This window comes from Myxine glutinosa, chromosome 12, assembly GCF_964187855.1.
Source record: "Myxine glutinosa chromosome 12, kmMyxGlut1.1, whole genome shotgun sequence".
NCBI classification, from domain to species: Eukaryota; Metazoa; Chordata; class Myxini; order Myxiniformes; family Myxinidae; genus Myxine; species Myxine glutinosa.
Window position 1 is genome coordinate 30,567,189 of NC_136272.1, and position 15,749 is coordinate 30,582,937.

Genomic DNA, 15,749 nt, shown 5'->3' on the forward strand with positions numbered 1-15,749 from the left:
CACGGGGAGGAGGAAATTCCCCCTGAGGAAATACCCTACTGAGAGCGGTGAGAAAAGACATCGCCATAGTTATGATGTTGCTGGTATCCAGAGAGTCCCAGGAAGTGACGGCACTTCCTCAGTGGCTGCGTTTGGCTGGTCGAACAGTCCCGAATTGTCTCGTGTATTTGTCTGCATGTCCGTGTGGTGCATGAGACAGCTCCAACATGAATCTTACATCCTGAAAAAAAAAAAAACCCCAAAATACCATATTTAACCTCACCTCTTTCTTTTTGCGCTCTTCCTCTTTGCGCTTCTTCTCCTCCCGGATCTGTGCAAGCCGTTGTTTCTTTCTCTCGAGCTCTGCTTTCAACTCGTGCTTGTCCGACATTGTTCCACGCTGCACGCACACACACACACACACACACACACACACACACACACACACACACACACACACACACACACACACACACACACACACCAAACTGCACCATTAGAATCGGAGACCCAAAGTCATCTACTGTGAGACCAGTGGAGAGCAATGTTTGAACAGGAACAACTGCAAATTGTCTCGTTATAATGCAGAAAATATGGCAAAATGGAGAAGATTGTCACGGGGACCTCAAGGCTAACCCCCGCTCGAGCAGGGAAAATGGCCTTTAAAATGCATGTTGTTGTTTGTTGTCTCGTTATAATGAAGGTTTCATTGACCCGTGCATCACATTGCTGAGTAACTAACCTTTAGCAGAATATCACACAGTAATCCAGCGTTATAAATACACAGGCCTGTAAAGTGACGGTGTAATAAAGCAAGTGTGGTGTACAGTCCGACCAATTCGAGTGTAGAGAGCCTGTACCTACTTACATTTTAATAAATAAAACACAGCAAAGGAAAATCAAAATGCTAATTTCCAAAAGTAGTAGAGAAATTACAACTGGAATGGATCTGCAGTAAAAGCTTGTATTAATATACACCTCAAGTGATTGAAAATTTGGGAGTGGGTTCAGGAGGGAGATGGCCACTAGTGATTACGTTAACTTTTTAACCGTGCGATATCAATTGGAACTCGCATGGCACTCGGTACAGCACAAACTTCCACCAGGCTTAGTTTACGTGTTGTATCCCACTGATGGGCCAGATCTGGATCCGGGCCTGAACCAAAATCTAATCTGATTGTTCTTGTCACCTAGCCAACCCGACCACCGAGTTTGGTCATAATCCGTCCACAGTTTTTTGAGATATCATGCTATGTATAGTTTTTAAGCACTAACTCTCAATGGCAAAGAATCACTAAAAAACAAGATGGTTTTCAAAGAATACTTACCCTGCGCAGTCAATTTGGTGCAAGCTAACTATTCTGATTTTGAAGGGATTTTTTTCTTTGATCCAATGTGGCGACCAGACCACCCACATGAGTGATATCATAAATTTATATTCTCTAATATAATTGTTGTTTAGATCACGCTCAATAAATTTCAAACTGATCAGACGAAGCGTTTTCACTTTCGAATTATGACGTCATAATTAAGGCACCAATGACGTCATCGTTAACAACACTTATTCCCCAATGCAGAGTACTTTACAATGTGCCATGTTTCATTCTTTCCATGGAGCGGATTCGGAGATATAGAGGTACAACCTTTTTTTCGGGTTTTCCAAGATGGCTTCCGTACCACTTGACTTGACGTCATAATTATGAATAAAAAATTATACAGGCGGAGGCACTCCGATGGTAGGTAACGTTTCGTGTCAATCAGACCAACGGCTGCCGAGAAAATGAAATTTTAAAATGAAGACACGTACGTACGCCACACGTACGGACGCAACCGAATGCCTAACCCTCACTTTCGCTTCGCGAGCGCAGGGTAATAAAAATTTCTCGTATCCGGATCGGTGTTCGGTTCGTCACAAAACCGTATTGATTTGTCTTTATCACAACCAACCTGTCCACCAAATGTCATCCGAATCCAAACAACTTTTTTAGATACCCTGCACACAAAACAAACAACCAAACACACAGTAGTGAAAACAAAACTTCTGTCCATCGCAAATGGGGGAAGTAATGAGAGGTCATTAAAGGAAACGTACTTTGAAATACAGACCAGCACAAACACACACCCACAGGCTACACTACATGACCAAAAGTATGCGGACACCCTTCTAATTAGTGGATTCAGCTATTTCAGCCACACCCATTGCTGGCAGATATATATAATCAAGCACACAGCCATGCAATCTCCATAGACAAACATTGGCAGTGGAATGGGCCGTACTGAAGAGCTCAGTGACTTTCAAAGTGGCACCATCATAGGATGCCACCTTTCCAACAAGTCAGTTCATCAAATTTCTGCCTTGCTAGAGCTGCCCCGGTCAACTGTAAGTGCTGTTATTGTGAAGTGGAAACATCTAGGAGCAACAACAGCTCCACCGCGAAGTGGTAGGCTACACAAGCTCACAGAACGAGACCGCCGTGTGCTGAAGGGCATAGCACGTAAAATCGTCTGTCCTCAGTTGCAACACTCACTAGGGTGCATCAAACGCCCCTATGTAAAGAAAACAATCTGTCCCCAATTTTATTTTGTTCCAGTCATAAAATAAAGTTCCTATGCAAAATTTGGTAAGGTTTTGATATCATCTTCTGGGTCCGCCTCAGCAAATTAGATTTTGAGTCGGTAGTATCAGAGTCAGAAATTTGACACGCAGCTGTTTTGAGGCCCATAAATAAAAATGAAAGGATTGACCGATTGCTACATACAATAGCTCTTTGGAAAGGTATTATTGTGCTCTGTAGCAATATATAATCATCATAGGGATAGGGATATAATTCACTTATACACAAATAGTCAAAATCATGATTTTATTGGTATAATCATATGTATTATAGATACCAGAATGATATAATTTTTATTACAGTAGAATCATATATACACAATCTTAGCATTTATCATCTTAATACGAGTACATCTGACTATGGATGAACATGAAAATAGAAACAAAACAAAGATACTGTAGTTTTCATGGATATTTCTGACAGTTTAGTCTTGAGCTGCTCGCTTTCGAAGATTCGGTTTCTCCTTGCGGTTGTGCTCAACAACTTGTAGCACATTTTGGTAGTGGTCTTCACTTCTGGCTGCTGAAAGGAAGTCAGAGCTAAACTTAACTCCCCTTTCTGCAGAGTCATTCACCACATTCAAGGCTTCAACATTAGTCCATGATGTCTGGTAGGCTGCAGAGTTAGTCCATTCTTGAACATCGGTAACTAGAAATGCCCAGTCAAGCTTCAGATGATGAAATAGGTACCATGAATCTGGTCCAACAAAATCAGCCAGAGTGGTCTTCTCAGTCAAGTCATCAGGAAATCTGGGCTTTCCAAACCCAGTACCAAACCGTCCTTGTGGGTTGGTTACTGGAAAATCTGGCTGAACCTCCAGAAGTCTGTCTGCCAGAGCACGACGATGGTCATGAGGAACAACTGAGCTGAAGAGGGCAAGTGGAACCATCTCTTCTGTGAGGTACCAGAGATGTCGTTTGAAGGCTTTCAGGGCACTTCTTGAGATTCCAGCATTGACAGCTTCATACTGTTTCAGTTTGGAGATGAGCTGCAGGTCATTCCATGGGGCATCGGTGACAGAGGTACATGTCATCCACCAGGAGCTGCATACTAGAGTGACAAACGTGACAAATTCTCTGATCTTTGGCACTTGTTTTTCTGTGGTAATTGTACCTGCTGGAAGATCAGCGATTTGTTTTTCGAAGAGACATAATTTGATTGAGTAGAGGAGCTTCACCATCCATCTGGCTTTATGCAGTGCACCAGGACGCTTGAAGGTTATTTGATGTTCAGCTACTTCACCATCAAGGAATACAGTACACAGATCAACAAATTCCAAATAATCATCACGTCTTAGAGATTCCTCGGTGTGACAGAGTCTGAGAACATTATTTTGCCAGTCACTTGTCAAACTTGTTGCTGCTTCATTTAGTTGAGATGGATCAAATCGTGAAAGTGGTTCATTGAATGTGTGTGGAAACATTTCAAAGTTCTTGTGAAACCTTGAGAAGAGGAAGATATCTGGTGACTTAGATGCTTCAACTTTAAGATCAGTAAAAATGTGCGTAAGAATGACTTCACCAATGTGGTGTCTGCAGCCTGACCACAGAAGAGCTTTGTTAAGCCGTTGTTGAATTGTTACACAAGCTGCACTGATGTGGCCGGTGTTAGATGCAGTTGTGTCAAATGTCAAGTTGACAACATTCTCTTGGCAGTTCCATGATTCAAGTAGGTTATTAGTCAGCTGAGCAATTATATCTCCAGATTTACGGTCTGTTCCAGGCTTGTAGGATGGAACACCCAGCAGCTTCATATCAGTTTGAGAACCCAAAAGCACAGCCAGGCGTTCTTCAAAAGTGTTTTGGTTAGTTAAGCATGGAAGCAGCTTTGAGTCCCAGTGCAACGTAGCAAGCTTCGGAGGTATCCATTTGTCCTTACAGGTAGTAGCAATATGCTGTCCAATTTTGCGTCTTGATTTATCTGCTGTAGCATATGATGTTGACACCTTCGCTACATCCCCTCCTGTTTCTTCAATAAGAGCTTCTGTGAAAGCAGCCTGTTGGGTTGGTGTCATCTTCATCCTTGTTGCCAGTGAAACAAGACTGGGCCTCTTCAGGAAGTCATGTGGAATGAAAACTGATGTGCCAGGTCTAACTAAACGATGATGACTTCTTGAGGTTGTTGGTGTGCTTGTTGAAGGTCCAAGAGTTACTTCTTCATCACTGTCACTAATATTATACACAGTGGTTGTAGTATTTATGTTGAACTCCAGCTCCATACTTGCTCGCCTCTCTGATTCTTTTTCCTCGCGGTTCACTTTACGCTGCATCTTATCTGCCAACAGTTTATCTTGGCAGCCAAATGTTGCACAGCGATCTGTCTTCATAGATTCCAGGAATGCTAAGTCTTCAGGATTCTTGATGTGAGAACTAGCATCATTGGGCCACAAGGGAAATGTCTCCATAAATTTCATCTCCATTTGATTCACCTTTGTGATGCTTGCTGGAGTTGTTCTTCGGTTGATAGGGATTGATCTAAGCTTGGAATTATCATCTGCAAGTTTGATAATTTTCTCAATAGCCTTGCGTTCAGAGATGATAGGAATATTAGCCTGCCATAAAATGGTGTGACTTTCTGCAGTACAAGCTTTGCTGATTCCCACCGAGAGCGTCGTTCAAGTTTGCCATCTTCCGTGTGCCACATGAAACAACGTAGTACTTGTAAACAAGTTGGAAGTCTGGTGCCATTGATCTGGGAATCTTGTTCAGTTATGGCACTTCCAAGACCAAACACCTTGGTGGACTCTTGTTGCAACAGATGCTTTCTTTACTGTGCCATCCATTGTTTTATCTGAAAGAAAAAGGTAGTATTAGTAACAATAATGTCATTTCATAATTATGTACAACAAATAAATCAATTATCCAATTTTATTAGAGTATAGCCTAATAATTGTTTTAATCATCTTGTCTAGTTAAAAGATCTCTGTAAAGACAAGATGACTACAACATTCAGGATATTCTTTAATTTATATATTATATTTTAAAAATACTCTTCATTTAGCTTTATATCCATATTTTGAAAAAAATCATTATTTTGACTATTTGTATATAAATGAATTGTATCCCTATCCCTATGATGATGATATATTGCTACAGAGCACAATAATACCTTTACAAAGAGTTATTATATGTAGCAATCAGTCAATCCTTTCATTTTTATTTATGGGCCTCAAAACAGCTGCGTGTCAAATTTCCAACTCTGATACCACCGACTCAAAATATGAAATGGTGAGGTGGACCCAGAAGATGATGTCCAAACCTTACCAAATTTTGCATAGCAACTTTATTTTATGATTGGAACAAAATAAAATTTGGGACAGATCAATCCAACATCTTTTTAAAAATAGTTGGGCGTTTGATGCACCCTAACACACTACCGAGTGTTACATGTTCCTCCCCGAACCCCGGTTACGGTGCACCTCAGTCTCGAGAGGGAACGCGGCAGAAAGATTTGTTATTCTGCGTGTTCTAATAAACCATGGTAAAACCACACCAATGCAATTGTAGAACAAAACAAGTAACTATTAAGAACTCTCACATACACAATAAAAACACTATTAAAGAAAGTACAATGAAAATGTCACTTGCATCAAACAAAGAATACATGTGATGGTACCATTATTCCCCCAATGCTCTCAAAGCAATAAACTCACGATACGCCAAACGTGAGTGGAATGTAACATTCACCAAAGTCCGTGCATTAATCCCCACACTGGTTGAAGGCATGCAGAACGATGAGAACAGGCAGGCATCGGCACGGCGGCGGACGAGGAGTTACGAGGTGAGAGGTCGATATGGGAATTGAGCCGAGTGAGGTCGATATGGAAATCCCAACGACAAAACAAGATGCACCAAGCGGCCAGTCTCTTCGAGGAAAAAATGGCATATCAGCCTGTAATGGAAGTATTTGATTTTTCTCCAACAATAACTCACGCTTGGTAATAAAACCTGAGACGCAGGTTTAATTGCAATCGCAACATAGGACAATGTCGCGGGCAATCCCTTTCATGGGAAGCCTTAACTCATTCGTGACCAATATCAATAAAGTCCGCTCGCAGCCTCAATGCAACGCACAGCTGGCTCTCTCCTCCTCTCTCTGCCGATCTCAATCTCTCTCCACTTCCGGTTCCCTTGCCGCATTTTCCTTTTTCCTTCACAAACATTTATTTTTACCTTTCACTAAAGTCATCTGCATTTCACACAAAAATCTTAACAACAATATTACCTGAAACTAAAAATCCTACAAGTATATAATAACAACAAAGGCGGAAGTGACTGGTCCGCAACACGAGTTCCAAACTGCCTCTGGAAGCAGCATCAGCACAACAACTGTTTGTCGGGAACTTCATGAAATAGGTTTCCATGGCTGAGCAGCTACACACAAGCCTAAGATCACCATGCGCAATGCCAAGCGTTGGCTGGAGTGGTGTAAAGCTTGCCGCCATTGGACTCTGCTGGAGCAGTGGAAATGCGTTTTCTGGAGTGATGAATCACGCTTCACCATCTGGCAGTCCGACGGACGAATCTGGGTTTGGTGGATGCCAGGAGAATGCTACCTGCCCGAATGCATAGTGCCAACTGTAAAGTTTGATGGAGGAGGAATAATGGTCTGGGGCTGTTTTTCGTGGTTCAGGCTAGGCCCCTTAGTTCCAGTGAAGGGAAATCTTAACGCTACAGCATACAATGACATTCTAGACGATTGTGTGCTTCCAACTTTGTGGCAACAGTTTGGGGAGGCCCTTTCCTGTTTCAGCATGACAATTCCCCCATGCACAAAGCAAAGTCCATACAGAAATGGTGTGTCGAGATCAGTGTGGAAGAACTTGACTGGCCTGCACAGAGCCCTGACCTCAGCCCCATCGAACACCTTTGGGATGAATTGGAACGCCAACTGTGAGCCAGGCATAATCGCCCAACATCAGTGCCCGACCTCACTAATGCTCTGGTGGCTGAATGGAAGCAAATCCCTGCAGCAATGTTCCAACATCTAGTGGAAAGCCTTCCCAGAAGAGTGGAGGCTGTTATAGCGTCAAAGGGGGGGGGGGGGGGGGCAACTCCATATTAATGCCCATGATTTTGGAATGAGATGTGTGATGTTCGGGTGTCCACATACTTTTGGTCATGTAGTGTATCTTCAAGATTCCAGGTTTGGTCTGACCAAGAACCAAGTATGTTGATGATACCATACATGACCAGACTGTGTCTTGCGAGAAAGTTTCTGCCTCCTTAAAGTATCCCTCTGATGTCTCCTAACCCGGGGAAACGAAAAACAGATACCATAATACATTTTCCTGGTCAGAAGAGCAATCAAGACCATTTAGGATTCCAACAACATAGTTGCACCTATCAGGAATGACATACTGTTGAATAAATAAAACCTTGCACCTCATTTGAAATTCTCATCACAGACCTATAACATTACGGCAGTGCAGCGCACGCTATGTACCTTTGCCTAACACCTGTGTGTAAACAGGTGCAATAGCTGATTGTCTAGACATAGCAGGGCCCGTTTCGAGTTCTTATCTGAGCCTTGGCTCATGATGCCTTTCATCAACTAACAGGCTGGGCCTGACATTTGACTGAAGGCGATTTGGGGAGGAATTGATCAGTTGTTCAGTCAGGGTGCTGGCAACAACTTAACTAGTCTTCGCAAGACACATTGTCGGATTTTTTTTTCTTCTATTAACTAATAGTAGCAGACAGGACACCCAGCTTAATTAACGTCCTGCCAATGGACTGATGCCTCACCCTGCATGGGAGGTCGGAACCCTGTGGTGAGTTTATAGCTGGGCCCAGATATAAACCAAGGCAAGGCAGCTGAGAGGCGAGGTGTGCATACGATCGGGTTAGCCTGACAGCACTGTTTAATTATCCACAATAATCCGAGGGTTATTTCACCATTAAAAAATAACCTCATTGCTGGATTTGACTGCTTTTAACAAGAATACATTTGCCATTCACGTCGAAAATGGTAAAACAATGTTAATAATTACTTTCCTTACAAATACAATATGTGTAAATTAATAATCCAGCAAATGTGCACTTGCTGGAGGCAAGACATTGAGAGATATCCACAGGTCGTGATCGTCGATCACCACCCAAAGGGAGCAGTGTTATGATAATGACCACATTGAGTATCAAAAATTTTATGTCCAGACCACAAATTGAAAACAATACTGCACAGTGTTATTGTAGTACAAGAACAATAATAAACAGCTGTTCACCACCATCTCTTATCTTCCCCCATCCAAAACCTTGATCTTTTCTACCCACGCTAATTTCACCCCAAATCCTCTTTTTTTAAATACCAACTTCTTTCCTGGAAGTCCTTGGTGTCCTTGTGTTTATACTTCTCCCACCTTCTTCTCTCCCCTTCCCACGCCGCCTCCCCCCCCACACATTCCCGATGTCCCTCACAAATGTTGTGTTTATGTGCTTCCCCTTCTCTCCCCATCTTGTCTACCGCTCCCCTTTTTTATATACTTTGGTTGTTTGTCTGTTTAATTTGTTTGTGTGATAAATGTTAGCTCTTTCAAGAGCCTCGATTATGTATACAAAAAGAAAAAAAACGAAAAAAAAACAACAATTAGAGTTCAGAGAACACATTACCTCACACAGTGTTCAAATATATAACAAGAAAGAGCAATCAGATTGCAGACCCTCGCCAGGATGTGTTTTCAGTGGTTTTTAAGGCTTTTGTAGTATGGTAAAACAAATATGGCGGCCGAACCACGTGACCTATGACGTCATCTTTTTCCCCTCCACCAATTTATCTCTAGATGATGCTCAAGAAATTTCATCTTGATTGGATGAGGTTTTGTACTCGTCGAATTATGACGTCATGATGGAGGCACCTATGACATCATTAACATATGTTATTCCACATGATAATCAGACTCGGCAACGGTTGCTCGAGTGAGATGTGCATGGAAGAAGTTTCGGGAATTGAGTGGCGTGCTGATGATGAGGAGAGTGTCGTTGAAGCTGAAGGGAAAGGTGTATGCTGCATGTGTGAGAAGTGTTATGATTTATGGGAGCGAGACATGGGTAATGAACGTAGAGCAGCAACGAAGGTTGGAAAGGGTGGAAATGCGAATAGTTCGACGGATGTGCGGAGTATCGTTGAGAGAGAGGAAGACAAATGATGAATTGCGAAAGATGATGGGAATAGAGCCTGTGATTGATGCTGTGAAGAGGAACAGGTTGAGATGGTTTGGTCATGTGTTGAGGAAGGATGAAAGTGACTGGTTGAGAAGAGTGATGGAAATGAATGTAGAAGGAAGTAGAGGACGGGTAAGACCGAGAAAGACTTGGCTAAAGATGGTGGAAGAAGAAATGCGGGCAAGGGGGTTAGCAAGGAGAGATGCAGAAAATAGGGCAAAATGGAGAAGATTGTCATGGGGACCGCAAGGCTAACCCCCCGCTCTAGCAGGGAAAATGGCCTTTAAAATGCATGTTGTTGTTGTGTTCCACATGGAGAGTTCTTTACAATGAGCCATGTTTAAATTTTTTCCATGCAGCGCTTTCGGAGATAGAGGTGCAATTTTTTTCGGTTTTTCCAAGATGGCGGCCATACCACGTGACCCATGACTTCATAATTATCATTTTAAAATTCTAAAAGTGGAGTTGCACCTATGGTGAAAAATTCCTTTCAATCAGACCAATGGTTGCAGAGTAAATCATATTTATTCTGTGTGGAAAAGCAAACAAACAAACAGACAGACACAAACAAACGGACTCAAATGCAATATCCTGTAGGGATGATCACAACAAATGATTGTGTGTGTGTGTGTGAGTGTGTGTGTTCAGTATAACTTTGTCTTTTTGAGGTATAACCATTACTCACGGAAAGATGTAGGGATGGTTTCACATGATAATTTCTTGTGATCATTCCTACATTGATTACATACTTTTTTGGAGTAACCTCCCTACATCCTTTTGCATTTTGAAAATGTTTTTATTATTTGTTTCTTTACTTTTTTGAGAAATATATATCGATGTTCTACTACCGATTTCCAAATGTTGTAGTACAAACTTTGTCGACGTGCAATGGTACTGTACCTACTTTATAGACGATCTGACATTGTAATTAATACGTAAAACGCTGTCGGATGGTACCAGAGAGATCGGCATTGAAAGAGGCAGCTCAGAAATATCTGAAGGCAGCCGTCTGAAAATGATCATTTTTATTATTACGAACAGAAGATGATTTTCCGTTGTTGACCGATCTCAGTTTTTTGCCTTTTACGGCATAGCCCATAGGGCAAAGCTGTCGAGAACAGTGCTTGTCCGTCCATATGTCCCCTCAAACGTATACCAATCACAGCTGAGGATATCGTCACATGACAGGGTGATGTGATTATGTCTGATGTCATTACGGTGGTACGGCGACTGACTCTGCACACCACCATTTTGATTCCAATTTTGTTCATGCCGAACATATCGTCGAACCTGTCATATATCACAATTGCCATGCTCTACCTTTACGGTTTTCATTGTGTGAAACACAAACAAACCGATTGTTAAAATGACCATCAAATATTGAAACATAGGTGTTAAGGGTCTTCAAACGACCCAGTACACATAGGCCTTAGGCTTCATGCCTCACCTTCGGACCACTTCGGACAAATTAATCCCAGGTTTATTATTACAGTAGTGTTTCGTTTCAGTAGTATCGTTTTCGTTATAATAATATAGTAAATATAACCACAACACTTTAATCCCAATGTCGTGAATAGAAAGTTATTGGATTGAAGCGGTGTATGGTTCATGAATCAATGATAAGCGGTGTAACCGTGGAAGTAAGGAATTAGCCTCGTTTTTTTATTTATAGAATATCATTTTCGTAATAATGATAATAACCACCTTTACCACCTTTAGAGGCCATTTTTCCCCGCAAGCGGGGGTTGGCCTTTTTCGGGAACCGTGGTTGTTGTTGTTTTTCGGTCCCCTTTTTGAAGCAATGTTTTACGGCCGGATGCCCTTCCTGACGCCGACCCTTTTTGCCACCTTTAACGACAAGCAGGGAATTACCAGTGAACTGGTCCTCAATTAGCCGACCTCGGAAGGATGACAGGCTGAGTCAACCCCCCTGGCGTTAATTCAGCGATCGACCGGGATTCGAACCCAGGATCCTAGGACCCTAAGCTGACACCCTAGCCACTAGCCCAACACCAGGGTAATAATGATAATGTAACGTTAATATTATAATGAATGTAATCGTAACACTAATCCCTTTGAAGTGACTGCAAAGTTACTCAAGGTTAAAATATATCTTCTATATATTAAGGTAGCGGCAGTTTTGTGTCACGCTACGTCATTACGTCTATCTTCAACTAAAGTATCAAACAAGCCCGGCTTTGCCCTCGTTATACTTTCGGTCTGTTTTCTTTTGCTTTTGCCATGGTCTGGAATACTTAAAAGGGATCCCTGCCTCGAGAATCAGCTGAACAGACCAGGTAGGCTCTCTTATGTAGCCTAAGCGACTTTTTAAAGAAGATACTCCAACTTTAGTTTTGCATGTTGTGGATGGGACCGATATTTTCTTCCGTGCTATCCCTACATATAGAGTACTAGCGCACTCTGATTCACTTGAAATAAAATAATGATTTTGAAGGTCATATAAAAAATTCTGGAAGCTTAGTGCCTTTGATGCAGGGAAATAAAATAACGATTTTAAAGATCATAGAAAAAATTCTGGAGGTTTTCGTATAAAAAAATTCTGGAAGTTTAGTGCCTTTGATGGAGGGAAATAAAATAACGATTTTAAAGATCGTATAAAAATTCTGGAAGTTTAGTGCCTTTGATGGAGGGAAATAAAATAACGATTTTAAAGATCGTATAAAAATTCCGGAAGTTTAGCCCTGTTGATTGTGTCTTATACACCACTTTATTTAACATGTGCAAGTATTGCAAAACTGTAGGTTTTTGAAAGTGTTACATATTTATGTGAATGTATGTGAATTACCATTCAGGTCTTTGCTTATCCGTGTGTAGTATATTAAGTTGTTGTGTAGTTGTTGTGGTTGGAGGGTCAGGAGCCCTTCTGAGGGAGTGGCCGGAAACGGAAGTGACCGGAAACGGAAGAGAAAAAGACACGAGGAAAAAAGGACGAGTATTATTCTTCCTCGCCCCGCTCCGACCAAAAGGTGGGATCGACCTTGCGCTGCGTGGAAAAGCGGCGTTCCGAAGCCGGTCTGGCGAGAGGAATCACCGGGACGTGTACCTGCCCGGTGGAGACGTCAAGTTGACGTGGGGCCGTGCATCGACCCCGCGTCTGGTATCGTTCGCGGCACCGTCTAAACAGACGCGTGCGGGTCGCACGTTGGGGCCTAACGCGCCTTGCAAGCGGCGTGGGGTTTGGCTTGCTCTACCGTACCCGCTCCCCGTGGCCACGAGGGGCTGCAGCCACGGTGCCTGGTACGATACCTGCCCGGTGGAGAAACGTCCACCCGGGGTTCGTTCAACCGCCCGAGTGCGGAGACGCCGACCAGTATCTTGGTCAGGAGGGGCCCAGAGACATTGTGAGGAGCAGAGACCGAAAGGGGGTGTGAGTACTCACCGGGACACACATATATAAGATGGCCATCTTACTCATAGGGAATTGGTTGTGTCATTGAAATATTGTTGATGGTTGTGTATTGTTGATTGCTCGGGGAAAATCTCCGTGGTTGTGTCATTGAAATTGTATGGTATCATTACCATTGGAAATATATCCTTGAAAATCAGTTGTCTCCTGGGTGAAATTCCTATGGATTGCGTGGCGAAAGCGCCTATATAATACAGCTTGCTGGCGGAGTTCCTCTCACGGTCCGGGGGTCACCGAGACCAGGTATTCACCGAGGGGACCACGTAACAAAAGTGTTAAGTACGTAAGTGGTGTCCTACAGTGTTCAAGTATATAATTAAATTTAAAATAAAATAAAAATTGTAGAAGTTGTAAGAAAAGATTAATTCAGGAAGTTGACTGCAGTGTCTTTTACAGTTTACACCACCTTGTTTGGCACATTACATTCGTTATTCGTGCCTGTTGTTTGTGTCCTTTATGATGTCTTTTAGAACGGTAAGTTTTCTGTCTGGAATGATTTAAAATTTTGTTTGACTGCCGGGCAGGCAGACAAGAGTAAAAAAATTTTTTGCACCAGTGCCCGGAGGAAGCGGTTCATTTTGGCATTTTTAATACTAGCGAGGTGCCCGTTCTTCGCACGGGTGGGAGGCCAGAAGCAAACAACCAGACAATGCAGAAACGGTGAATGCTAAAGCATGAAACCAATAAATTCCACATTCCTGTAGCACCTTCAGTCGCACGTCAGACATGGACAGCAAGTTCGTGAAGGACTTCCATGAAAAACGTACCCGTTCGCAAATAAACGGGTACGTTTGTTCCATACCCAGTCAATGGCGAATCTGCATATGACGATCCACGAATTTCACGTTTAGAAAGTAGGAACCGTCATGGCATTTCATCATTCACTTGAACTCGATATCTCTTTTTTCATTCCAAACAGCATAATTTTTGGATTTTTCATCCAATCACAAATTAAATAGCATTAATATAAAAAAAATAAACTTTTAACAACATTCATGACATAAACAAATATTTAAATCCTGATGTGAAGTTCCGTATGGTTGGGTGAACACAATTACGAATTCAAAATCGTAATTGTATTCACTTAATTCCAATCATCAATTGATACTTTAACAAAATACTGTTTTAAATGACGGTTGTATTGGGATATTATCAAACCAGTTCATTGCTGTAATCTGTCCACATCCACATTCGCAGCAGGTTCATAAGTCATCAAAATCTAAACAGTATTTGTAGAGTTTCAATAAAAGCCACATCACTGTTCATATCGGTAAATATTATTCCATCGTTTGGAAAAACTGGAAAATTGGAAAAACAATATAGCCTATTTTACTCCAGGGGGTCCCAGGATTACCCACCCAAAATATCGTTGTGATTGGTTCAGCCGTTTTTGCGGTACCTGGGAACGGACAGACAGACATTTGGTGAATTATCGTAAGACGAAATAGGCAAAGCCTAGAAACGAACAAAACCCATTAAAATTATCCTTTCGAACCCTTGAATTAAACACGGTGAGTTAGAAAGGTTCTTCTTCATTTCTGTTGAACGGATGGACTGCCCAGACAGATAGACATTGCCAAATATTGATGCGGCTTCACCGCTTAAAAGTTATGTGGCTCCTCTGCGCATGCGCGATCGGCACGAATTCAGAGCAAATGTACTGCTAAACTGCAGGTTTGTTTCCTGATTCATTTTCAAAATATAACATTGAATTGAAATAAAGTAGCTCCTCGAGCATAAAGCAACTTAAAGTTAGGTTTATTTACATTTCCATCATATTTAAAGTAGCCCCACATGTCCTTATGAAGTTATTTGTTTACCTGCACTTCTCTACTCTGTGATCCAATAATAAACATACTCAACAATAGACTACATAACCACCTGAACCCAACTCATGAAGGAGTTTAACCCATTTACTTTAGAGTTGAGCCCAGTGTAAGTGTTACCAAAGCTACGTCACATCGCGTATTGTAAATGTGCTTCCAGTTAACCACACAAACACAAGAGTTCAATATTAACTCATTAGCGCAACCACGGTCCTAAAAGCGTGCACCCTTGGTGTCAAGACCCCCTTCCTTAAATCTTAAGTTAATGCCATATTAAACAAATCCAAGGCCTCGTCACGATCAAGCTACATACGTGGAAATCAACAGCACTTTCATGCCGGTTCATTCGTCTACCTGCTCACCTACTCTCGGAACCTTCTGCAATCAACTTCGACTCTGGATAGGTCTTTTCATAGACCGTTAAAGTTGACCCCCAAACAGCCCAAAGAGCCGCCGCCCTGCCACCCTCTCCCACGTGACGTCAGCACTCGCTTTAGTTTTGCTTTTCTTCTTCTTCTGTTTTTTATTTTTTTCCTTCGTTAAAATTTTACACAAAGTTCGGTTATGGAGTGAAAAATATAACCCAATATATATATATAACTTTCATGAGGTAAACATAAGCAGGCAGAACGTGTTTTATTTAACAAGGACTGATTGCTTACAATATAAATGGCTTCCCTTGTGTTTTATATATTATATTTGCAGTCGCCACTTACTATGAAGTAAATACCAATTACTACAA

At 41.9% G+C, this 15,749-nt stretch overlaps 1 protein-coding gene across 12 annotated transcripts in view; it reads right to left on the bottom strand.

The window, feature by feature from the left end:
* The window catches only part of LOC137438007 (cytoplasmic dynein 1 intermediate chain 2), a 44,050-nt gene extending 28,532 nt beyond the window's left edge, over window positions 1-15,518 (bottom strand). For 4 of the 12 annotated variants that reach the window (XM_078766664.1, XM_068132850.2, XM_068132849.2 and 1 more), the window contains exons 1-3: window positions 15,370-15,490; window positions 6,281-6,485; window positions 263-379 (exon numbers count right to left, since the gene is read on the bottom strand). In XM_078766664.1, coding sequence (XP_078622790.1) covers window positions 263-379; window positions 6,281-6,319 — 156 coding nt within the window. In that variant the 5' untranslated portion in view covers window positions 6,320-6,485; window positions 15,370-15,490. Of the gene's footprint in view, window positions 1-262; window positions 468-6,280; window positions 6,486-14,539; window positions 14,581-15,369 lie in introns of all 12 variants that reach the window. The other 8 variants (XM_078766669.1, XM_078766665.1, XM_078766667.1 and 5 more) reach the window with 7 other exon arrangements.
* Between the last annotated feature and the right edge of the window lie 231 nt (window positions 15,519-15,749).